The sequence below is a fragment of the Pinus tabuliformis genome, chromosome 4_2 (assembly GCF_031772625.1).
Source record: "Pinus tabuliformis cultivar Carrire ecotype Pingquan chromosome 4_2, CPIR1, whole genome shotgun sequence".
Classification (NCBI taxonomy): domain Eukaryota; kingdom Viridiplantae; phylum Streptophyta; class Pinopsida; order Pinales; family Pinaceae; genus Pinus; species Pinus tabuliformis.
In genome coordinates, this window is record NC_142304.1 from 1,061,432,651 (window position 1) to 1,061,460,555 (window position 27,905).

Here is a 27,905-nt window from a genome sequence, read left to right on the forward strand (position 1 = left end):
CATAGGAAATAGTTAAGTATAACTTGGTCTAGTGTAGAGTTAGGTAAAGTGTGTTTCTTTACTATGTACTTTTGTAACTTACAATCTGACGGTCACGATATGTTCTAGACATGAAGTGATCTGATGGTTCATTCTCTCCTCGGTATTACTGACACTCGATTCGTGGCTTAACACCTGATTAGTCCATGATCTCTATTTAAAGAGCCTGGAGGGTAATTTGTAGGGTAACCCTTCATGAGAGAAGCTTATGTACATTTTCATCATTTTATTAATAAACTTCCTGAAGTGGCCACGTTGGCTCAGGCCGTGGACTGTTTCCCCCTTTGAGGGTTTTAACCACGTCAAGAATACTGGTGTATTGATCTATGATATGTTTGTGAGCGGTGTCCTTTGGTGTTCTGTTTGAGGAACTTACCCTGTAAATTCCTACAACATCTTTGTAAAGTAAAACCATTTTTCTTTCGAAAAAGTTGCATTTAGGATAGTGAAAAGTCAAAATCATTTTTTACTTTTGGCATTGCATTTGGAAGACAAAATTGAAAGTTAGTGGAAGGCATTTTGCATGATGCATTTTGTTTGATGCATTATTGATTGAAATTTCTTCCCTTGGTTAGTCTAGCTTCCATTGAAGTGGAAAGTTTTCCTTTTCTCATATAGTTGCATCATAGGTGTTCAGGTGACATCGTTATGGCCTTGAAACCCTAATACAATTTCAAGATGAACTTTAAAATCTATCAATTAATCTAAGGAGAATTTGAAACATTAACGCTCATACGTAGTGCTGATCTAAAATGGATCCTAGAACACTCTCTAAGTTTTCATGGAAGCTCTAAAAATTATGCCAAAGATTCAAAGTCTTATAAACATCAAGCTATCAGAGGGAATCCTCAAAAAGTTGCAATGGCAATCAGCGCAGATCAACGAGGGCTGTCGATTTAGCACGCAGAGTGGCAGACCATGGTAACACTCGCTGACACCAACCAGCAAATGTAGGGACAAATTTAAGTAGCAGAGGTAGTTTCTGATTAGCGACAAGTCGCTAATCGCATATCGCAGGGCAAACCTCTTAGTGAAGAGAAGCCCCGAGCACCTAGACCCGAAATAATTACAAAATGCGGAAAATATTGTTTCGGATCCGTCGAAGCGGGATTCAACAAAACTGACATAATATTGGAGGGGCTTTGAGTGGTAAGTTGTTTCAACCGAGTCCCACCCGGTCCCATACAGTGACTGCCACACGTCCCGGTGGAAGAGAGAGAAAATCGTTCACGTAGGATAGGTAAACATCATGTTACTTAGCCGCCTAATATGAATGATGACCGTAGGATCTGGGCCCCCCAGATCAATGGCGAAGACGTAATTCGATGGACGACCGGATTTGATGAGATTATAAGGCAGATCGTGCAAGATTTGAAGTTTGATATGGACAATGTGTTGGCGGGTATTTGTGTTTCACGGGCGTTCTTGGAGTAAACAGAAGAAAATGATCGTTTCAAATATTTCCAGTGAATCAGACACACTCATCAGTTACAGAATAGGTGGCCACCTCCCTGTGAGGTGTTATGTAATGGCTATAAATGCCAAATGAAGGGGTTCAAACGGACAAAGGCATGGAACCAAAGAACCGGAGAGTGGAAACGAACAGTCAGGAAGCAGATTGGATTTTAAGCCATAGAATGACAGAAAGAAAAAAGAGGAAGCAGTGCTGATACAGGAGCATAGAAAGCGAAGCCAAAGCAGGAAGCTAAGGCAATTGAGAACAAAAAGAGCTCAATTGCGAGCAGGAGCACAAAAAGAAAAAGGCAGAAGCAAAAAGAGGCCAAGAGAGAAAAAGCGAATGCGACATTGGACCATGGTTCAACAAGATTCATTTTCTTATTGAGACAATCTTTGTCACAATGCGAAGTTGGACCATGGTTGAGCATGATTTATATTATAAACCCAAGTGAATAATCTATCTCACCTAGACCTCCATTCAGTTTCATTTGTTTCCTTATTTATTCCAGCATTTACTATTTTTAGCAGTTTTTTTGGGTCCTGAACTTCCAAAGCAGTTTTGACCCCTTAAACGATGTTTTTTTTAGGTTCATCGAAGGCTTGTGGACACAGAAAAACCTATAGTACTCGAAGAGACCTTTCCAATGAGGTATTTTACACGCCAAATGAAGACAATATGACCAAGTTACTACCCCCGGAAGTTGGTTGCCCAACTAACCCCAACAAGGCCCAGATCAATGGCGAAGACGTAATCCGATGGACGACCGGATTTGATGAGATTATAAGGCAGATCGTGCAAGATTTGAAGTCCGATATGGACAATGTGTTGGCGGGTATTCGTGTTTCACGGGCGTTCTTGGAGTAAATGGAAGAAAATGATCGTTTCAAATATTTCCAGTGAATCAGACACACTCATTAGTTACAGAATAGGTGGCCACCTCCCTGTGAGGTGTTATGTAATGGCTGTAAATGCCAAATGAAGGGGTTCAAACGGACAAAGGCATGGAACCAGAGAACCGGAGAGTGGAAACGAACAGTCAGGAAGCAGATTGGATTTTAAGCCACAGAATGACAGAAAGAAAAAAAAAAAGAGGATGTAGTGCTGATACAGGAGCACAGAAAGCGAAGCCAAAGTAGGAAGCTAAGGCAATTGAGAGCAAAAAGAGCTCAATTGCGAGCAGGAGCACAAAAAGAAAAAGGCAGAAGCAAAAAGAGGCCAAGAGAGCAAAAGCGAATGCGACATTGGACCATGGTTCAACAAGGTTCATTTTCTTATTGAGACAATCTTTGTCACAATGCGAAGTTGGACCATGGTTGGCCATGACTGACCATTGTTTACCATGATTGATTTTAGAAAAAATGGTTGACCATGGTTGAGCATGTTTGATCATGTTTGACCATGGTTGAGCATGATTTATATTATAAACCCAAGTGAATAATCTATCTCACCTAGACCTCCATTCAGTTTCATTTGTTTCTTTATTTATTCCAGCATTTACTATTTTTAGCAGTTTTTTGGGTCCTGAACTTCCAAAGCAGTTTTGACCCCTTAAACGATGTTTTTTTTAGGTTCATCGAAGGCTTTTGGACACAGAAAAACCTGTAGTACTCGAAGAGACCTTTCCAACGAGGTATTTTACGCGCCAAATGAAGACAATATGACCAAGTTACTACCCCCGGAAGTTGGTTGCCCAACTAACCCCAACGAGGCCCAGAAACTCTTGTCGTTACATCTCCTGGGGGTAGGGTTTTGGTTGTTTAAGTTTTTCTCATGTTTTTCAATAATAAATAGGCCCTGGATCAGCCTCATTATAACACAGTTTAGAAGCATGTAGCTGCCACATCTCTTCTCAGAGATAAACTACCATGGCCCAAGCTAGTCTTATTTCCATTATGTTTGTAAGCATATTTCAGTATTTTATATTATTGGAATGAAGTGGTATTTCTGCTACACCTTTGTATTTATGGTTATATCTGTAATTTGTTGCATTCCTATTTAAATTCGGATCAATGTACAATTTTAACAATATTACTTAAAAATCATTTTTCTTTATTAAATGTGTACTATCAACATTTCCATATTAATTTTAGAGAATTACCATATAATACATTTAAAATCACAATTCTTTTAAAAGTTAGCCAACCAAAACATGTTTAAAATATTTTTGCCTATTAATTTATAAAGCATGATATGTACATTTTTTTTATAGAGTTACTAAATTGCGATATAAAATATTTATTTATTTATTACAAAATTAACTAACCAAAATATATTTAAACCAGTCTAGATTCATTTTAACTCTAGATCTACCAAATGAAAAGATGATCAGATCTCTTGAGATGCAAACATCTTTTAGAGTGAAAAGCTATTTGATCACTATTGGCGCTTAGTAAATCCAAACTTAAGATGGATGTAGGCTGGTTTAATTTCCCCCTTTAAATAGGGTATATTTCACATGAATACTATGGGTCAATACCGTGGGGTATCATAAATGCGGAGCTCAAAAACCACTAGTAACTTGACAAAGTCAAATTTACATTAACAACCCAAAAAAATTAATAATATAGAATTAAAATTAAAAAATAAATAAATAAAAAGATAATAATAATATAGAATTGTTTTTTTATTATTATTTAGTTTGAAGTTATTTTTATTTTAACACAAGGTTATTTTGATTTATTTTTATTTTTATTTTATTCTGATTGAGTCAAAATATTTACATTACATTACAATATTTCTGCCATATTGGACTAGAGCACCTCTCAACATAAATAAATTTTCTATATAAAATATTTAAAATCAAAAGCTCTTAAAAAATTAAAATTACCAAAATCAATAAATTTAAAGTTCTTTGGAAGGTAATCTTGAAATTTACTTACTATTAACTTTAAAAGAAACAATAATTAGGCAACTTGTTATCTCTTAGAGGAAATCCGTTGCGGGAAAACCTCTAAGGTAGCCTCTAACCTCTTTGAGGTTGAAAGATGGTCCTTCAACCTGGAGAGGGATCTCTCCCAAAAATAAACTACTCTAGGTCACTGTAGTAGTAGGCTTTGCAATTGAGTTCTATGGTCAGATTTATCAAAAAATGAAAAATGAAGTTTGGTTGGGATATGTGAAAAATACTACCTTTGGGCATGGAATCTCTGATATAAAGACAATAGCTACAGGCCATACAAATTAGTCTAATAGAGATAAGATAGTTGGAGGTTTCTTAAAAAAATCATTAATGAGAGATGGTAGGAGAAAGTAGAAGTAAACATCATAGAGCAACCACGTGAATTCTGCAATTGACAAAAACATATAGGAAGTTTGAATAACCTGAAACAGAGCATTTACAAAGAAATCTATTTCATAACCTTTATTCAAATTACTGAAGATCAATGGATTCAAGTTTTGACTAAGAAAGAGGAAAAACATCATAAGAAACTGACTGAAAACCTTCAACACATGAATCTTTGAAATGCTGCAATATTGCTTGCAACAAGCTCTATTAATATCAAAATAATATACATCACGTCTGATCTTTCAAAGTATTCTCAACCCTTCTTCATTACATTGCCCTTGTCTTTATAGAAAAGACAAACAAACTAAAAACCAGTTTTTAGCAAAACTTTAATTACAAAGTCTAAATAATTACAACGCACATCTCAAATACATGCATATAAAACTTTCCAATCCTATTTGCTTCTAGAGATCATGTTGTTTCTGGAGTCATGGTTGGAGATAAGGATCAGCAAGTCAAATTTGGTGAGGTGGCATCCAAGTCAACAAATGTCCATTCTGAAAAATAGGGTCCAGTGATTCCCTCGAAAATACAAAACCATGATAGTAGTGATCCCCTCGAAAATACAAAACCATGATAGTTGTTAGAAAACCGAGAGAGGTTTTTTTAAATGGGTCCCTTGTGGACAAAAACCTCTTTCGGTTTTGAAAAATTAATTCTCATTTCTTTGAAAAGCGTGCCCATAATTACTGTGTTGTACTTGAAAAATAGAGTTTTAACTGACCATTTTTACAGAAATGGGTTGCTACTCCCGTTGTGAGCACATTTTCCTTTTTTAATTTTAATAATGATTATTTTGTTGCTAACGTGAAATGTGCGTAAAAACTTGAAGTTGAAATTTTATTTTTGGCACTGATATTCACACTTTTAACCAATACGTGATAACATTGATAACACTAACACTCCGTATTCATTGAACACTCATAACACTGACACTCTCGTTGTCAGTGTATTCATTGAAATTTTAGTTTTGGCAAGCCAATACTTGATAACACTGACACTCCCATTGTCAGCATATTCATGTTAATCATTTTTCTGTAGCTGATAAACGTTGATAACCGCATTATGGACACTCTCATGTTTATTACAAATTGGAAATCAACGTTGATACTCACGTTATTAGCACTTTAACACTGTTTTATTTACAAATCGACGCTGACAATGAAACTATCAACACTTTTAAAAATTAACAACTAAAATTTGATAACAAAACCAATATATATTTATTTTTTTATTTTTTTAAAAGTAATTTTAAAGTTTATCTACCATTGATTTCAAAAAACAAAGAATTACCCAAACCTATATATATATAAACAAATATATAATTTTTGTTTAGCCAACTAATATATATTCAAAAAAAAAAAGAATAAGCAAACCAATATATATTTACAAGATTTGTGTTTAACCCACCAATATATATTTAAAAGATTTTATTTTAGTAAATTTGAAGGTAATCTTAAAATCCACCTCATTGTTTTCAAAAGATCTTGTTATTTTGTCTTTCTAGAATTCGTATGTAATCTTAAAGAAGTCTACACATCATTAACTTTATGAAATTGGGAATACAATTAGCTTCTTGTTGAAATTTGATAACAAAACCAATATATATTTATTTTTTTAATTTTAAAATAATTTTAAAATTTATCTACCATTGATTTCAAAAAAAAGAATTACCCAAACATATATATATATTTGTTGAGCCAACTAATATATATTCGAAAGAAAAAGAATTAACCCACCCATATATATTTACAAGATTTGTGTTTAACCCGCCAATATATATTTAAAAGACTTTGTTTTAGTAAATTTGAAGGTAATCTTAAAATCCACCTCATTGATTTCAAAAGATCTCGTTATTTTGTCTTTCTAGAATTCGTAGGTAATCTTAAAGAAGTCTACTCATTATTAACTTTATGAAATTGGGAATAAAATTAGCCAACCAATTTATATTTAATAAGATTTTTGTGTTTATAAAGTTTTAAGGTAATCTTTTAAGTCTACCCACCATTGACCTCAAAAGTGTTTGTCTTCGTAAAATGAGTAGGTGATCTTAAAAAGAAGTACTTCAAAAGATTTTTGTCTTCGTATAATTCGTAGGTGATCTTAAAAGGAATTATTTCATTATTTCAAAGCGACAAATTACAGAATGCTTTTTGACTCCATGGAGGTGGGCCATTCAACGTTTTAAAGTCTAAAGTTTTCTGGAAACACTCAAATATTTTCACGCTCATTTTTGAAGGTACTTCGGTGTAGAAATTTAATAAGTGGGACGATACTCTTAGATTGATTTTATTAAAGTCAAGCATCTTTTGATTATGGTGTTTTGTTTTGATTTGGAAAATTAGCCCACCCACCCACATTTCTTCCGTCTCTGTTACGTTTGTATTTCTCATCCTTATCACCACGCAATAATGTCAGAATTCCTATAAATAAACCAAGAAACTCAAACCATTCCCATTCCCATTCCCATTCCGTCGAGAGCAGAAGAAGATGGAGATCTGTAACGTTCCCTCTCTTTTTGGGGTTTTACTTTTCCTGTCTTCTTTTATCAGTCTTTTTCTCGGTCCCTCCATATTTTCTTCCGCCTTTCCATTGTCTGACCACTGGCATCCTCATCACGGCAATGCTTCCGATGAAGAGGCTCTCCTTGCATTTCTCTCTGCAATCACCCACGATCCATCTCACTCACTACTAACCACTTCGTGGAAACGCAATGTTTCCTTCTGCGGGTGGAGAGGTGTCATATGCAGTCGGCGCAGACAGAGAGTGGTTTCTCTCAATGTTTCATCCATGGAATTGCAAGGTACAATCTCTCCTCTTCTCGGCAATCTTTCCTTTCTTAGGATTCTCGACCTTGCCAATAACACTTTTCATGGTCACATTCCCTATCAATTGGGAAATTTGTTTCGCTTAAAGAAGCTTCGCCTGTATCTGAATCAACTCCAAGGTTCTATTCCGCCCAATCTTGGTAGGTGCCGCAGACTATCGATTTTTTCTTTGACCTATAACAATCTATCAGGAAGTATTCCCCAAGAACTATGTGTTCTCCCCAAGTTAGAAACCCTTGCCTTAGGAGTTAACAGTTTGACGGGAAGAATACCGGCCTGCTTGGGAAACATATCCTCTTTGAACGCGATAGACTTGTCTCGCAACAGCTTTCATGGGACTATCCCTTTGGAATTGGGTATGCTAAGCCAAATCAACTATATATCAATGGGTCTTAACAATCTCAGAGGACAAATCCCATCTTTCTTTTCCAACTTCACCAATCTTGGATTATTGGATATCACCCTTAACCAGTTGACTGGTCACATTCCCGCCGAATTGTGTAGCAAGAACACACGGTTGACTGCACTGTATCTGGGTGTTAATCAGTTGAGTGGCACCATTCCTGCATCTCTCTTCAATTGTACAAACCTTCAGTTGGTCGACTTAGATGACAATCAGCTCTGCGGAATGGTGCCCATGGAGTTGGGTAAGTTGACGCAGCTCCAATTACTCGACCTAGGGGCGAATCAACTGGTTAGCGGTAGCAGCACAAGCATCCCCATTCTGACTGTGCTTACTAACTGCTCCACCTTAAATTTTGTAGATTTAAGTTATAATCGTCTCACGGGACGTTTGCCCTTTTCTATAGGCAGCCTCTCAAGAGAAATATACTCTCTGAACTTGCAAGAAAATGAATTATATGGGGAAATACCTCCACATATTGGAAACCTATCTGGTTTAACATTTCTTGATTTACAAGGTAATTCTTTTACGGGGGCAATCCCAGTCACACTTAAAATGCTTCAAAAGTTGGAAAGGCTATTTATGGGAAAGAATCATTTACGAGGAAATATTCCAATGGAAATTGGGCAACTCAAAAGTTTAGGGCTTTTGGATATCCATTATAATAATCTTTCTGGAAGGATTCCCAATTCTATTGCTAGCCTTTATCAATTAAGATATCTATATCTTAACATGAACCAACTATCAGGAAAAATCCCTGCGAATCTAGGGAAATGTGTGAACTTACTACTGTTAGACCTATCATACAACCAACTTAGTGGTGACATACCCCCTGAGGTTGCAGGCTTTGCAAATTTAGCTTTCTATTTCAACCTTTCAAACAATTTATTAGAAGGCCCCTTGCCTTTGGAATTAAGCAAAATGACTATGCTTCAAGCTATAGATGTTTCTGCAAATCGACTAACTGGTTACATTCCAAGTGGGCTTGGAAGTTGCAAAGAACTCGAATACATAAATCTTTCTTACAATGCACTTGAAGGTCTGATCCCAATCTCACTCGGTGAACTTCAAAGTCTTCAAAACATGGATTTCTCCTCCAACAATTTGTCAGGTGGAATACCCACAGTGTTGGCAAATCTCAAAATGCTCATTCAAATGAATTTCTCTTTCAACAACTTGTCAGGAGAGGTCCCAAAAGGTGGAGTTTTCAAAAAGCTTGGTGCCACATCATTTATGGGAAATCCTAGTCTTTGTGGACCTTGGGTAAATTTGTCTCTATGCTCTAATCACAAACATAGTAGTGTTTCTCATTTGAGAAAAATTGTCATGCTTATTGTTATAGTTGTCATCGCTATTGTATTGTGTTTATTTCTAGGAATCTTGTGTAGACTAAATCACAAGAGGAATATCCCTATAGAGGTTGGGGCATCCTTAAATATGGGACACCAAAGGATTTCCTATGGAGAGCTCAGCGCTGCAACAAATGGATTTAGTGATGCCAACTTGTTAGGAGTGGGTAGTTTTGGGAAAGTGTACAAAGGGGTTTTGAACAATGGCACAATGGTTGCAATCAAGCTTCTCAATTTGGAAAATGAGGGAGCTCACAAAAGTTTTAAAAAAGAATGCAAAGTTTTGGGTAGAGTTAGGCATCGTAATTTGATTAGAATCATAACCTCCTATTCAGATCTCCAAGTGAAAGCTTTGATATTTCCATTTATACCAAATGGAAGCTTAGAAAAATGGTTATATCCTGATGCTGAAGTAGAAAGTGGTTTGACATTGCTACAAAGGTTGAATATAGCAATAGACATTGCCCAAGGCATGGTGTATCTCCATCACCATTGTTTCATGCAAGTGATCCATTGTGATTTGAAACCAAACAATGTGCTTCTTGGTGAAGACATGACAGCATATGTAATAGACTTTGGGATTGCAACCATATGCTTTGCAAATTATGAGGATTCCACTCTCACTTCTACACTTGCTCTTAAGGGATCTGCAGGCTACATTCCTCCAGGTATTATTTGAATAGAATGACATACTATACAATGTTATGAGTTTCATATTTTTATCAAACATTTTGAATTAAACACCTTATGATGAGAATGTTTGAATGCAGAATATGGATTGGGTGGACATGTCACAACAAAAGGTGATGTTTATAGCTATGGAATCATATTGTTGGAGATGTTGACTGGAAAGAAGCCAACCAACAACATATTTGTTGAAGGAATGAACTTGCAGAAATGGGTGGGTAACAATTTTCCAAATCAACTAGGAGAAGTGGTGGACAAGAGTTTACTAAGAAGAACTAGTACAAGCACTCAAGTAGATAAGGATCTCAATTGCCTTAGTCAATCCATAAGTATGGGTTTGCTTTGCACAAAAGATTCTCCTGAAGAACGACCTACTATGGTGGACATTGTGCGTACACTCCAATCTATTAGAGACACCTTTCAAGGAATTGTTGGCATTCCAGAATCCCATTCAAATTCCACATATTTGTTAGGTGATGCAAGTACATATCACAACATCACTAGCGAAGACCAAATTTCTTCTACATTCTAGAGTGTTGTAAGAGGGTGGTAATTTTGTCACTAGACCATAAAGTAATTTGAGTGCATTGTCATTAGATACATGTAGTTTGAGTTTTATTCGCCTTTTTCAGGTTGCAACTTGTTTATTAGTCTTGGTCACCTCTCCTTCTACATGCATGTCTATTGTCAGACAAAAGTGTGAGTAAAAATAAAGTTGTTTATTAGTCTTAGTCCCCTCTCCTTCTACATGCATGTCTATTGTCACACAAAAGTGTGTGTAAAAATAAAGTTACATAAGCTTTGAAGATCATTTTTTTTACAACTATAAAATCTCCTATCTTTGTCTTATGAAAACTTTATGCATATAAATCTTATTACATCTACAATAAAACACACTACAATTTTGTTTTACTTGTATTTTTTTGGCCATATAAATATACTAAGAACTTTGCAGGTTCTTTAAGAGATTACAGAGAAAATCAATGGTATTTTTTGTTCCACAACCGTTTATGAAGCTATCAATTAAAATAAAGAGCAAAAATATGTTGACCAAGATTAAGTTTTCTATACTTTTTCACATATCTAATGTGTTACGTCTTCATAGTAACACTATGAAGTTAAAATTGCGGAATAAGATCAATATGCACATGGCACAACTAGCTTATCCTCAAATTTGTTAAGAATTACAGTAGACACGTAATTGTCATAGATCTAGAAGGAATTAGGCTTGACACATATTTCTATGGAGCTACTTGGTAAAATTGAGTAGCACGATTATTATTATGAGTTAAAGATTTAGATTTTGATATTTTTTAAGAAATATAATTTATTGTCCTATGGTTTTAATTATTTAAGACCAAATATGAATTTTATTATTGTCTTTTTGGTACATAAAAATATTCTACTAATTTTTTTTTTCAAAAAAATTTGAGATATGGAGAGAGTTTAGAGCCTAATTAAACTAGCACAACCACATTAATAAACATGGTTGATATATGCAGATAAACATATAATAATAATAATAATAATAATAATATTAAAAATAATTATATTATATTAAAAATAATATATTCATATATATATATATATATATATATTTTATTAATATATTAATTTTGTTAATATATTAATATAAATATTATTATTATTATTAATAGGATAAAAGTTACATAAATTATGAACATCAATTTTTTTACAACTATAAAATCTCCTATCTTTGTCCTATAAAAACTTTATGCATATAAATCTTATTACATCTATAAAATCTCCTATCTTTGTCTTATGAAAACTTTATGCATATAAATCTTATTACATCTACAATAAAACACACTATAATTTGGATTTACTTGTATTTTTTAGGCCATATAAATATACCAAGAATTTTACATGTTCTTTAAGAGATTATACAACAAATCAATGGTTTTGTTTCCACAACCATTCATGAAGCTATCAATTAAAATAAAGAGCAAAAATATGTTGACCAAGATTAAGTTTTCTATATTTTTCCACATATCTAATGTTTTACTCTTTTATAGTAACACTATGAAGTTAAAATTGTGGAAAAAGATCAATGTGTACATAGCACAAATAGCTTATTTTCAAATTTGTTAAGAATTACACTAAACACATAACTTTCATAGATCTAGAAGGAATTAGGCTTGAGACATATTTCTATGGAACTACTTGGTAAAATTGAGTAGCACAATTATTATTATGAGTTGAAGATTTAGATTTTGATATTTTTAAGAAATAGAATTTATTGTCTCATATTTTTAATTATTTAAGACCAAATATGAATTTCATTAATGTGTTTTTGTTGCATAAAAATATTCTACTAAAAATAAAATGTTTCAAAAAGATTTGAGATAGGGAGAGAGTTTGGAGCCTAAATAAACTAGCACAACTTCATTAATAAATGTGGTTGATATACACCCATAGACGTATATTAAAAATATTAATAATAATATTGTTTATAATAATAATAGTTAAAAATATATATATTATATTAATACCAATATATTCATTGATATATATATATATATATATATATATATATATATATATATATATATATATTAATTTTTTTAATATATTAATATAAATATTATTATTAATATTAAAAAATAATATTAATATTAATAATAATATTTCTAGCACAACCTCCCCTCCTTCTATATGCATGTCAATTGTTGGGCAAAAGTGCATGTAAAAATAAAGTTACATAAGCTATGAAGATCATTTTTTTTTACAGCTATAAAATCTCCTATCATTGTCTTATGAAAACTTTATGCATATAAATCTTATTACATCTACAATAAAACACACTACAATTTGGTTTTACTTGTATTCTTTAGGCCATATAAATATACCAAGAACTTTACATGTTCTTTAAGAGATTATAGAGCAAATCAATGGTTTTGTTTCCACAACCATTCATGATGCTATCAATTAAAATAAAGAGCAAAAACATGTTGACCAAGATTAAGTTTTCTATACTTTTCCACATATCTAATGTCTTATTCCTTTATAGTAACACTATGAAGTTAAAATTGCGGAATAAGATCAATATGTACATGGCACAAACAACTTATCCTCAAATTTGTTAAGATTTACACTAGACACATAATTGTCATAGATCTAGAAGGAATTAGGCTTGACACATATTTCTATGGAGTTGCTTGGTAAAATTGCGTAGCACAATTATTACTCTGAGTTGAAGATTTAGATTTTGATATTTTTAAGAAATATAATTTATTGTCCCGTGTTTTAATTATTTAAGACCAAATATGAGGTTCATTAATATATTTTTGGTGCATAAAAAGATTCTATTAAAAATAAATTGTTTCAAAAAGATTTGAGATAGGAAGAGAGTTTGGAGCCTAACTAAACTAACACAACTACAATAATAAATGTGTTTGAGTTACACGGAAAGTCCTAAACTAATACTAATAATAATAATTTAAAAAATAAATTATATTATATTAATATTAATATATTCATTGATACATTTAAATATATATTAATTTTATTAATATATTAATTCTGTTAAGATATTAATATAAATATTATTATTAATATTTAAAAAAATAATATTAATAATAATAATAATAATACGTCTAGCACAGTCCCATCTCCCTCTATATGCATTTCTATTGTCAGACAAAAGTGTGTGTAAAAATAAAGTTACATAAATTTTGAAGATCAATTTTTTTTACAACTATAAAATCTGCTATCTTTGTCTTTTGAAAATTTTATGTATATAAATCTTATTACATCTACAATAAAACATACTACAATTTGGTTTTACTTGTATTTTTTTGGCCATATAAATATACCAAAAACTTTGCAGGTTCTTTAAGAGATTACAGAACAAATCAATGGTACTTTTGTTTCCACAACCATTTATGAAGCTATCAATTAAAATAAAGAGCAAAAATATGTTGACCAAGATTAAGTTTTCTATACTTTTCCACATATCTAATGTGTTACTTCTTCATACTAACACTATGAAGTTAAAATTGCCGAATAAGATCAATATGTACATGGGACAACTAGCTTATCCTCAAATTTGTTAAGAATTACACTAGACACATAACTGTCATAGATCTAGAAGGAATTAGGCTTGAAACATAGTAGCACAATTATTATTATGAGTTGAAGATTTAGATTTTGATATTTTTAACCAAAAAAAAATGTTGTCCTGTGTTTTTAATTATTTAAGGTTAAATATGAATTTCATTAATGGGGTTTTGGTGCATAAAAGTATTCTACTAAAAATAAAATGTTTCAAAAAGATTTGAGATAGGGAGAGAGTTTGGAGCCTAACCAAACTAACACAACCACATTAATAAATATGGTTGATTTACATCCTCGAATTAGTTTCTTCAAGCATAATGTGTAGCCATCATAGATTCTAGCATTATGGATTGGGAATATATTAATAATAATATTGTTTATAATTAATATCTATATATATATATATATATATATATATATATATATATATTAATTTTCTTAATATATTAATATAAATATTATTATTAATATTAATAATAATGCATCAAGCACAACTCCATCTCCTTCTATATGCATTTCTATTACTAGGTAAATAAAAACAAAGTTACATAAGTTATGAAGATTATTTTTTTATAACTATAAAATCTCTAGTCTTTGTCTTATGAAAACTTTATGCATATAAATGTTATTATATCTACAATAAAACAAACTACAATTTGGTTTTACTTGTAGAACTTTACATGTTCTTTAAGAGATTATAGAGCAATGGTTTTGTTTGAAGAACATTCGTGAAGCTATAAATCAAAATAAAGAGCAAAAATATGTTGAACAACATTAAGTTTTCTCTACTTTTCCACATATCTAATGTGTTACTCCTTTATAGTAACACTATGAAGTTAAAATTGTGGAACAATATCAATATGTACATGGCACAAATAACTTATCCTCAAATTTGTTAAGAATTATACTAGACACATAACTGTCATAGATCTAGAAGGAATTAGGCTTGAAACACATTTCTATGTAGCTATTTGGTAAAATTGAGTAGCACAAATATTATTATAAGTTGAAGATTTAGATTTTGATATTTTAAAAGAAATATAATTTATTTTCCTGCGTTTTTAATTATTTAAGACCAAATATGAATTTCATTAATGTGTTTCTGGTGGATAAAAATATTCTACTAAAAATAAAATGTTTCAAAAATATTTGAGATAGGGAGAGAGTTTGGAGCCTAATTAAACTAACAAAACCACATTAATAAATGTGGTTGATATACGCTGATACACATATATTAATAATAATATTGTTTATAATAATAATAATAATAATAATAATAATTTTAAAGAAAATTTTATTATATTAATAATAATATATTCATTTATATATTTAAATATATATTAATTTTGTTAATATATTAATATAAATAATAATATTTTTTTGTAATTCGATATTCTATACTATACAATAACAATCTCGAAGGATTATTTAACATTCCCCCTTAATTTGAAGGGATATCTAACATGTCGAGTAACATTCTAAACTTTTCAAACTTTTCACATCCTAGTGCCTTTGTAAATATGTTTGTGATCTGCTCTAAAGTAGAACAATCTGTCAGATGAATAACTTTGGCCTCTACATAATGTCGAATCAAGTCATATTTCGTGTTAATATGCTTGCTTTGATCATAAAACTTGGGATTCTTGGCCAACTGAATTGCAGAAGAGTTGTCAATAAGTAGTGGAGTTGAAGCCTTTTGTTTCTCCTGCAAATATTCAAGTATTTTGCGAAGCCAAATGATTTCTTTTGTAGCTTGAGCTGCTGCAACATATTCAGATTCGGTGGTAGAATCAACAAGAACAAATTGATTGCATGATCTCCAATTGATGGGTGTTAATCCAAGAGTTCCTTTCAAATACTTGAGCACTCTCTTTGTTGCATTCCAATGACCTTCACATGGCTGATGCATGAACCTGGAAAGTATCCCTACAACAAAAGCTATGTCAGGTCGAGTAGTAGTTAAAAAATTCAAATTTCCAACAAGTTGCTTGTACTTTATTGAATCGTAAAACATACTTCCTTCAATGGAAAGAAGCTTCAAATTCTGCTCCATAGGAGTAGCGACATGAGTACAATCTTGTATCCCGAATTTGTCCAATATAGTTTTTCTGAGAAATGAAAATGTCTTTGGGTTTTTGATCAAATTCAATCGCTAAATAATAATGTAATAAACCCAAATTCTCATGTAAAAAGCTTTCAATAATTCTCTTTTAACGGATGCTATATAGTCATTATTTTTTCTTGTGATCACCAAATCATCTACATACACAACCAAATATACAATTGACTTTCCAATTTTCTTAACAAAAAGAGTCACATCATCCAGATCAAATAAATTATAATTCAACTTGAGAAGGTGTTCAGTTAACTTTTCATACCATGCACGAGATTCTTGTTTCAGTCCACACAAAGCCTTCACTAACGTACATACCATTTTTTCTTTGCCTTTGGCAGCAATACCTTTTCATTGAAACATATAAACATCCTCCTTCAAATCGCCATTCAAAAAAGTTGTTTTAAAATCTATATGGTGTATCTTCCAGCTATTTTGAGTTGCAAGAGAAAAAAAAGTTCTGATTGTGCCCCATTTTGTTGTAGGAGCAAATGTCTTTGTGTAGTCAACACCTTCCTTCTGAGTGTAGCCTTTTGCTACAAGCCTTGCCTTGTATTTATCAAGCAAGCCATCTGTCTTGTATTTAAACTTATAAACCCATTTGAAACCAATAGGTTTGACACCTGTGGGAGGATCCAATAACCTCCAAGTTCCATTTTTAATAAGTGCATCATACTCCTTTTTCATTGCATCCTTCCATTCATCACAATTAGTAGCTTCTTCAAAACAACTAGGTTTGCTAATTGTACAATGATTGAATTCACAGTCATGAGAATCATTACATGAATCACCTTTAGAAGAATTTCCTATTTCAAAATCATCATATTTGCTTGGAAATCTCCGAATACGTGTGGATCTTCATAAATGTTGTTGAAGTGGTTGTGATGGTTGCTCATCTTGAAAAACAGGCTCAAGAACAAGCTCTTCAAGAGCAATTTCTGGTCCTGCAGAAACATTACTATCATCCAAATTTTCTTCAGCAATAACATTCTCATGAGTAAAATATGGAAGAACCACAGACTGATCTAGAATGGGAACCCCCCCTTCAGTATATGGAACATCATTATCAGATTCAAAATAGAATTTTTTGGACGAAAATTTCTCCAAATGAGTCAGTTTTCTATCAACAATGGAATTATCTTTGTCACATTCAAGAAAAATAACATCTTTGGAAAGAATAAATTTCTTCTTCTCCTTATCATACAACCTATAAGATTTGGAAGTAGTAGAATATCCCAAGAAAATACATTTGCGACTCTTAGCACCCAACTTGTTGCTCTGATGTTTAGGAATTAATGCATAGCATAGAGAACCAAAGACTCTAAAATGTTGAACAACATGAAGACGATTATACTACATTTCATAATGAGATTTATTATTGATGACATAAAAAGGACAACGATTGCGAATATAAGCTACACAAAGCACTACTTCTCCCCAAAATATTAACTTAACATTCTTAAAGAACATCATAGATCTAACCATATTAAGCAAATTTTTATTCATATGTTCTGCAACGCCATTTTGTTGTGGATTATAAGGTATGGTAGTCTGATGTTTGATTTTGTTGTCCTTTAAATACTGTTCAAAAGCATTAGAAGTATATTCACCACTGTTATCAATTCTGAGAATGCCAATGTTCAGTTGAGTTTCATTTTTGACCATCAAATGAAAAGTTTTAAAATTTTCAAATACTTGTGACTTATCTTTCAACAAATACACCCAACACATTCTCGAATAATCATCAATAAATGTCAACATATATTTGTTACCATTGGCAGTTGCAACAGGCATAGGACCACATAAATCTGAATGTATGAGACCTAATTTTCTTGAAGCTCTAGAAGAAGAACTATGAAAATGCTACTTAGATGTTTCCGCAAAATACAAGCATCACATGGTGTAAGCTTTCTTGGAATTGTAAGCAATCCTTTTATACCTTGTTGTCTCATAATTATGATATTGTCACAGTTAATGTGACCAAAACGAGCATGCCATAATAAACTAGAATATAGAGTATCATTTCAGTGTGCTAAAAGAGCAAAAATATCATTAGAATTCATTACAGTAAATGATGTGCCATTCAATTTTAAAAGTGTACCTTCTTCAACACCAGTCATAATGACTGTATGATCAGATGCTCTACGTATCTCAATGATGCCATTACTGTCAAATATGTAAGAGACATTAAATTTCTTTGAAATTGTGGAATGTAAAGGACATCCTGTAGAACATAATCTGCAATCTTTGGTATCTTCAAACAAATGGATCCAATTCCTGAAGGCTTAATTTGAGATTTGTTATAAAAATATATTACTCCATCAACTTGGTCACTGAAAGTTTAAAAAAAATCTCTCCTAAAAGTCATATGACATGTGACACTTGAATCCAGAATCCAACTGTCTTGACATGAAGAAAATGCAGTACTAATAACATCATTAATATTAAAATTGCAATGAGAAACCATATAATGTGCAGAATCTGATGATTTTCCCTTATTTGGTGGTGGTTGATCTTTCTTTTCATTCAATTGTTCTCTCCTTTCACTGACTTTCTACCAAGGAATTCTACAATTAGCTGTAGTGTGACCAACTTTTCCACATCTAAAACATTTGACATTTTCTTTTCTCCTTCCTGCGTATCACCTTGATTATTATGGTCCTTCCTTCCTCTAAAATTTCTTCTACCAACTATTGAAATCAATGAAGTCATGATTACTTGCACCCAAACAAATCCTTTTCCAAATATGAAATATGTGCAATATTCTTTAAAAAGAAAAACATAAATCTCTTTTCTCCTTTTAATTTAAACAAAGATTTGGCTTAATGGTTTCTTAGTGAGCTCCAAAAATAACCCAGTAGAGAGTTAGGTTCAATCCTCATTATTTCTCTTTCTCTTTTCCTCTAAAAATGATCCAAGATCTTTTGCTTATAGATGTATTAAAGAATTACATGGATAAATTGCAGCTTAACCATAGAAATTTAATGTGCACATGAGAGAAGAGGAGAAACACATAAAAGCATGAAAGAAGACAAGAGACTTGATAATGGATTTTGTCCAATTTGGACTACGTCTCCGGGCCCTGCTCGATCAATGGGGAGGCCTTCATTCATTAAGTGGCATGAGAAAGAAGAAGTACAATCAACATTTACAAAAGGAGTCTTATACCTCCAATCTAGAAAATGGCTGAAAAATGGAGAGCTCTGTTGCAGAAACTGACATCACCATTGAGTTCCTATCGCCAAGAGGTGCAAAATCGATATAAAACTTGCCCAATTCTGACACTGGACCAAAACTGGCCCCCTGGAAAATGTGCTCAAGCAAGGTTCCGCCCCCTGTCATAGGCCTGCTCACGATTCCGCCTCCTGCAAATCATATGCCTCGAAAAATGTGTGTGCTCTCCCCTGGGCGCACTGTGAAAAAAGGTTGATATATGGTTCGGTGGGCGGATCTACCAATGAAGGCGGTTTGGCGCATTGGCAATTAAGGGAAATCGTTGAGGAGGGGTCGGGGGATCAAATCTCGCCCCTCTTTTTTTTTTATTACATAGTGGTTAAACATTTGAATTGGGAGGCAGGTCCACTGGTCCGGTGGCCCGCTCCCCTAAACTTTCACCGACTGTTTGTGTGGTTATGAGTGGCGTAGAGGGGAGGCGGGGTTGACAACCCGCCCCCCAATACATATATAGTTTATATGGATGCGGTGGGCACCGGGGGCGGCAGGATCATGGCCGCCCACCCCATTTTTAATACATTTGTGTTGTGGTGGTTACGGGGGTGGCGGGGTCATGGCCGCCTGCCCCATATTTTTATATATATATTTTATTTAAAAATAAATAACGGTTCCACCGCCCACTTAGAAGTTTTCCAGAACCTTAGGTGATATTAGACAAATTAACGGACCCGCAATTTCGCCCGGAAAATTGGCCGGATTCTGGTGCCAGATTCTTGCCAAATTGTGCCCTCCTTAAGCCTGCCACATGGGTAAGTCAACCCCGAAATTTGACTGCTTCTATCTTCTTCATACGGACTTTGATTGGAGTGTCGTTCGCATCGTTGGAATCAGGGCAATGAGCACTTCGATCTGATGTCAAGTTAATCGACTTTCTGCCACTTTGAATTTTGAGCCTTTTCCATGCCACTAGTGTTTGGAGATCCACGTGGATCAATCCTCCCCATTGAGGAGCTTTTGGACCCCCAAAATCTTTATCAGTCAATTAGAAAGTGAGGGAATTTTCCCCTCACTCTTTCTTTTTCCAGCCATTTTTCCTTGCTAGGGTGCATCCCTTTGAAACCAACTCGAAAGTATTCCACATCTCCCTGTCGTGAGTTGGTTCTTCTGTCAAGGATGATATCTTCGGGAAACTCATTGAGATATTCTGGTGAAAAATCATCAACTGTAGTTACTGATCCCACCTCTTCGGTGTCCATAATCAATCGTGGCTCATAAAGCTTTAAGTTTTCCACATTCACTATGGAGTACATTTGCATATATGTCGGCAAATTGAGATGAAAGGCATTGTCTCCAATCTTCTCCAAGATGGTGAATGGACCATACTAGATTGGTCGCAACTTCTTCCCTTCTCCCTTCATTCTGTCCTTGCTGATATGGAACCACACTTTGTCGCCCACTTGAAATTGATGGTCGACTCAGTGTTTGTCATGTCGAGCCTTGTACCAAGCTTGACTTTTCTCCAATTGCTCCTATACTGCTTGGTGAATCAACTGGATCTGCTAAATGAATCGTTGCGCTTTATCCTTGTCATCACGTCCACTAGAGTCATCTTCCCTTCCAAAGACCCTATTAAAAGGATCTTTGTGCAGGTAGACAAAACATGTCTCAAATGGTGAACGATGCGTAGATGAGTGCACTGCTCGATTGTAGGAACGTTGCACATATGGAAGATGCTCATCCCACAACTTAGGATGTTTTTCACAATAGCCTCGCAACAAGTGTACCATGGTGCAGTTGACAACCCTTGTCTGTCTGTTAATCTGTGGATGAAATGTCGTGCTTCTTTTCAACTTGGTGTCCATCATCTTCCACAAGCTGGTCCAAAACTCTCTGAGAAAGCGAGAGTCTCGATCTGACACAATCGATGTGGGAAACCCAAAATGGACCCAAACATGCTAAAAGAAAAGATAAGCAGTCTTCTTTGTAGTGATCTTCTTTTTACAAGGCATTAAAATACACATCTTACTAAAATGGTCAACGACGACATACAAATAGTCATGACCTTTTCTAAACAAAGGAAAATCTCCTACAAAATCCATCGACACACTTTACCATGGACAACTCGGAATAGGGAGTGGTGTGTAGAGCCCGAGTTTTCTATTAGAGGGCTTTGAAACAAAACACATCACACATCCCTTTACATAGCGAGTCACAATGTTCTTCATATGAGGCCAAAAGAAAAATCTTTGTACATGACACAGTTTTTTCAACACCAAAATGACCAGACACAAGGGAGGTGTGGGCCTCCCAGATTACATGTACCCTTTCCCCTGTGGGTATGCACAATTTTCCAAGGTGATACAACAGTTTTCCCTGCAAGTGATAGTTGTCCACCTATGAACCATGGGTTAGTTTTTCATAAATCTCCTTAAAGTCATCATCGTTAGCATATTTTTCAGCATAAATTTCAAAAGATAACGAAGCATTATGAAAAATAACATAAGCAGAAATAGGAGGGCGAGATAGCATATCAACCACTTTATTGCCAGTGCCCTTCTTATACTTTATTACCATATCAAATTGCTGAAGAAAATCCATCCACCTAAAATGACGAGCTTGCTGCAACTTGGTTTGTGACTAAAAATAATGCAAGGGCTGATGATCCGTATGGATGATGGTCTCCTTGTCGATCAGGTAGTGTTTCCACTTTTTCACACTCTAGACCAAGGCATATAACTCCTTGTCATAAGTGGGATAGTTTATCACAGCCTGAGAGAATTTCTCTGAATGGTAACATATCGACTTCTTTTGCTGCATTAGTACAACTCCCATGGCATATCCGTTGGTGTCTGTCTCGATCTCGAATGGCTGTTGGAGATCTGGTAAGGCCAAGACCAGTGCAGTGCTGATATTTTCTTTCAATGCTTCGAAGGACTTCTACTGCTTTCCTCCCCATTGAAAGACTTTCTTTACACTTGTTAGTGTGTGTAGAGATGTTGCAATAATAGAGAAATTGGCAATAAATCTCCTCCAATACTGTACTGCACCCAAAAAGCTGTGAACCTTAGTTACACTAGTAGGATTAGGCCAATTTACAATTGCTTCAACTTTAGAAGGATCAATTTTTAACTGACCATGACCAACAATATGACCTAGGTAAACCAAAGAGGTTTTCCCAAACTCACACTTTGACAATTTTACATAGAGTTTTTCTTTTTTCAATACATCAAGCACTTTCTTTACATGACATACATGTTCATTCCAATTTTTACTAAAGACAAGAATATCATCTAGATATACAAGAACAAATTCATCAATGAAAGGCCTAAAGAGATCATTCATGACCCTCATGAAAGTGGCTGGAGCATTGCAAAGTCATAATGGCATCACCATCCATTCGAACAACCCCTGTTTGGTCTTGAAGGCAGTTTTCCACACATCCTGCTCTGCAATTCGGACCTGGTGATAACCACTACGCAAATCCAATTTGGTGAAATAGATAACATTCTTTAATTGATCTAGTAAATCATCAATGCGCGGGAGAGGGTAACGATTTTTCACCGTGATTTTTTTTAGTGCTTGGTAATCCACGCACATCCTCCATGTGCCATCTTTCTTCGGAACTAAGACAATCGGTGAGCCGCATGGAGAAGTGATCGGTCTGATGACCCCTTGGTTCAATAGTTCTTGCACCTTCTTTTTGATAACCTCCATCTCAATAGTCGATATCCTGTACATGCCAATGTTTGGTAAAGGAGAATCATGCTGCAAATGGATCTCATGTTGGATTTCCTTCTTCGGAGGTAATCCCCTTGGTTCCTGAAACATCTCATCATAGTTAGAAATTAATTCACATAATTCCTCTTTATGCACATGATCACAGCCATGGAAAGCATCAAATAATTCTGCATCTTTCCCCCTTACAACCATAAGCATGCAACCCTTACTGGAATTCACCAACCTCTTCATTTGTCCTGCACTTACAAGGATGGCATTGATTCTAGTTTGATGAGCCCTTACAATATATTCTACCCCATCATTTGTGATTTGGTATTTGTTTTCATGACGGAAGAAGACTGCTTTTCTATCATATAAATATGGACTCCCTAACACCATGCCACAAATATCCAATGGTATCACATCAAGTTCTACCTCATCCACTAACTTAGAGGCGATCACAAATTTAAACTTGCACTGCTTAGTTACATTCAATTTTTCTTTATCATGTATCCATCCAAGCGGGCAAGGTTTTGGATGTGGTTTGGTTTTTAAGCCTAACTTCTTTACCAAATAGAGTTTCCATGATCCAGGTCCGCCTTCCAAGACCTTTTACTTTCGTGATGTGTTAAATTGCATTTTTAAAAGAACATAAGTGAATACATCTGCATGTTGTAAAGAAGAGGAACATGTCAATCATCAACACACGAAAACATAAGCCATTGATAACGGAGTTCGTCCAGGAGGGACTATGTCTCCGTGCCCCGGTGTCAAGATGGTGTAGGGCACTGCATTAAGGGCTGTCAATAGTGATGATGTACATAGAGGTGATGTCGTTATCATACAAGGAAAAATGCCCTCACGCAGGAGTGGCTCCAAGAGATGTTCCGCTACAGGAACTCTAAATCAAAAAAGGACTCCTATCAGTATCACACAAACTCATGCATGATGAGCATCCCGCCAACATGGCATAAAAGGGATCTCAATGCAAACATACATGGCGACAACATGAGTATCCCATCAACATACAACAAAGGGATCTCAAAACACAACATGACAAATCATGACAACAAGTACATCACATAGATGATTCCGCATCACATCAAGCAAGAATCATGAAATCAAGTAAGAAACAGGATCCCACATCAAACATCAAACAGGGATCTATGCAGCACAATGCATAGAAAAAGAAGTACATGAACGCACTGCATATACCTCACATCCAGGGGCCATCTGAAGAAGTGGATGTCAAATTGCTGAAGTTGTTCGAATCATCGATCTCACGGCATCGAATCACATGGGAATGACTGCTCGCTCATGAATGCTGACACCTGCACTCCAATTAAGAAAGTGGCCTAAAAATAGAATGAGAAAATGGAAAATCTGAACACACCATCAGATTTGTGGCGTTGAATAGTGCAAAATCGACTGTCAAATTTCTAAATTTTGAGAAAGTGGAAATCTGGGGCTCAAGGAATCTTTTAGATTCCCCCTAGATTCCTCAAAGATTCCCTCCTCCTGGTCCCTTGCACATCGGCTGCTCAGATTAGGAAATTGACTATGCCATTGGGTTCGTGTCGCCAAGAGGTGTAAGATCGACATAAAATTTGTCCAATTTGGACACTGCAAGAATTTCACCCTCTTGGAAATTTCGCTCAGTCATGGTTCCACCTGCATAAAAATTAATTAAAAATTAACTCTGCCTCGTTTTCCATGCCTACTCCTGGTTCCTCCATCTGCCTGGGTGCACTGTGCAAAAACGTTTATATAATGTTTTGCGGGCGGATCTACCAATGGTGGTCGTTTGGCGCATTGGCAAGTAAGGAAAATGGTTGAGGAGGGGTCGGGTGGTCAAACCCCGCCCCTCCCTTTTTAAACACATTATCGTTTTAATGTTTAACCGAAATGTATTTGGGGGGGGTCGAGTCCACATTGGGCGGCCCACCCCCATAACTCCCTGCAGCTCTGCATTTATTTGTTTTGTGATTGGGCATGGTACGTTGGTACCGGAGTTCATGTATTAATGGGGTTGCCCGCTTGGGGGTTGGCCATGTGGGCCAGGCGGGTTCGACCCCCGCCGACACCCTTACCAAACTTCCGCCATCACGTTGTGAGGTTTTGGGGGTGTGGGCTGGGTCCACCGGAGGTGGCCCGTGCCCACCCCATTAATATTATGTTTAAACATAGGAGAAGGGTGTGGCGGGGTCATGGCCGCCCACCCAACCTTTGATAATTTGTTTTGTGTGTGTGGTTAGGTTGGCGGGGGTCATGGCCCATCAGCCTTTAAATAATTTATTTTTGTTATAGAATTTTGGGGGTGGTGGCCTGCCACCATAATATATATTTTTTTGATTTTATTAGGAATAGGGGAGATTTTCCAACCTTTAGAAAATAAGGGATATTGGGCAAATTAACGAGGCCACAATTTCAACCGCTTTCGGGAGCTAGGTTTCATGCCTCGGGGTTGGTCAAATTGTAGGACACTTAAACCTGGCCCACAACCCAACTTTGACCAGAACTTTGACTGGCTCGTTCTCCCTCATACGAGCTTGGATTGACGAATTGTTCGCATTGTCGCGATTAGGACGACGAGATCTACGCTTTGGTCTCGGTTCGAAAGCATTCCGATCATTTTGATTTTCAAGCTTTCATAAGCCCTCTTTGTCTTGTGTGTGTCTTTGGAGCCACCTGGATCAATCATCCCCATTGAGGAGCTTTTGGTCCTCCAAAACAATGAAAAATAATCTGCAACTTCTTTGTACCTTATCTGCATCACAAGCATCCTAAAAGGTCTCGCTTTCATCTCCTTCACCTTTGTCTTTGGGAGCCTTATGCGATGAGACGACACCTGCAACCTCTGCAACCTGTAGTACATTGTTTTTCAAATTACATGCTTGTCTTACATGACCAACTAATGACCTACGCATCCCATACTTGCCATGAGTTTATAACACATACTTGGTGGGCAAGTTTATGTTAGGTAAACTTGACTCGGGATAGAGTCAAAGTTGACCAGGTTAAACAGTGATGGTTTTGGGGCACATGGTATTGTGCACCCATAGTATTCTGCCCGTGGTATTATATGTAATGGAGCTTATAAAAGGCTAGAAGGACTTCATTGTAAAGCAAGGCCTGGAGGTGAGCGGTGAAGGCTCACTTGGCCGGATTGGCCAAGGGTTTTGGCCAATGCTAATGAGATATCATTAGGTTGGGTTTTTCCCCGGATTTGGGGTTTTCCCGGATAAACATGTGTGTTTATGTGATTATGTTTGTTGCTGGTTATTTTTATATTTGTTCCTCTCAGTGATTTTCGGTAATTTATTTATGTTATACAGTCAAATTTCTTAACAACTGATTTCAATATCCTTGGCCAAAACCCTGGCCAATCCAGCCAAGTGAGCCTTCACCGCACACCTCCAGGCATTTTCATTACAATGAAGTCCTTCCAGCCTTTTATAGGCTCCATTACATATAATACCACGGGCATAATACCATGGGTGCACAATACCATGTGCCCTAAAACCATCACTGTTTACCCTGGTCAACTTTTGACTCTATCCCGAGTCAAGTTTACCTAACAATCATTGTTGTGTGTGGAGCATGATTGTTCAGAGGTCTTTGTTTCAACCGGATGTATACCCCAGGAAGTTTGTACACCCCTCCACGCGGGGGGGACTTGTCCCCCCCGCGGGGGTCTGGGGGGGCCGATCCCCCCCGGTTGGGGGGTCTGGGGGCCAGCGGTCCCCCGGTGGGGGCTCGAGGGCAGCGCCCCCGAAGCTAAAAACAAATGTAAAATTGCCTTGTAAAAGTATAGTAATTTCTAGTCAATCTGGGCCGTTCATTAGGCAAATGATCTGACGGTAGAACTTATGTTTAGGGTTTTTTGCCCTAGAAGGCAACCCCCTCTCTTTGTATGAGGGCATTGTATTTGAGGCTGAGATATAGATGTGTATTCTATGAGCGAGAAACAGAGAGGTGAGACTGTGAGAGGAAACAGAGGATATTATAGCGGATTTTCTGTAGGTTGTGTCTCTTCATTTTGTTGGATAATAGAAAGGAAGGACTGGCTGTTCGGGGTGGACGTAGCCCAAACTGGGTGAACCATGTATATCTGTGTCTCTCTTGTTTTGCGCGTTTTCTGTGTTTATATTTCTGCAATATTTTATGTGTTCCATTGCTCCGTAATATATAATTTTCTAACAACTGGTATCAGAGCCGAAGGTCTATTTGGCTGATAAACTTGCAGGAAAGAAGGGTTCCTGGTTCGAGTGGGTGCAATGGCGGAAGATGGTAAGTTTAGGGTCGAGAAATTTAACGGCCAAAACTTCTCGCTGTGGAAGATGCAGATGGAATATTATCTGTATCAGAAATATCTATACCTACCATTGGGCGGAAAAACAAAGATTCCGACGGGTATGAAAGACGAAGAATGGAACCTTCTCGATAGAAAGGCACTCGGAACAATACGGTTGTGCCTTGCTGCATCAGTCGCATTCAACATTTTGAAGGAAACCACGACAGAGGGTTTGATGCAGACGTTGTCGAAACTATATGAAAAACCCTCGGCCTAAAACAAGGTATTTCTTATGAAACGGTTATTTAATATGAATATGTCGGAAGGTGGATCTGTTGCAAACCATTTAAATGATTTTAATACAGTTACAAGTCAGTTAAGTTCTGTAGGGGTAAACTTTGATGATGAAGTTAGAGCTCTGTTATTCTTGTGCTCATTACCAGAAAGTTGGAATGGTTTGGTAATGGCCATTAGTAACT

At 35.5% G+C, this 27,905-nt stretch overlaps 1 protein-coding gene across 1 annotated transcript; it reads left to right on the forward strand.

Annotated features, from left to right (window-relative positions):
* The first annotated feature begins 7,274 nt into the window (after positions 1-7,274).
* Positions 7,275-10,807, forward strand: LOC149173276 (uncharacterized). Its single transcript, XM_089426641.1, has 2 exons — positions 7,275-10,032; positions 10,135-10,807. The coding sequence occupies exons 1-2, from the start codon at positions 7,275-7,277 to the stop codon at positions 10,581-10,583; spliced, it is 3,207 nt and encodes a 1,068-aa protein (XP_089282767.1). The 3' UTR covers positions 10,584-10,807.
* Positions 10,808-27,905: the final 17,098 nt, after the last annotated feature.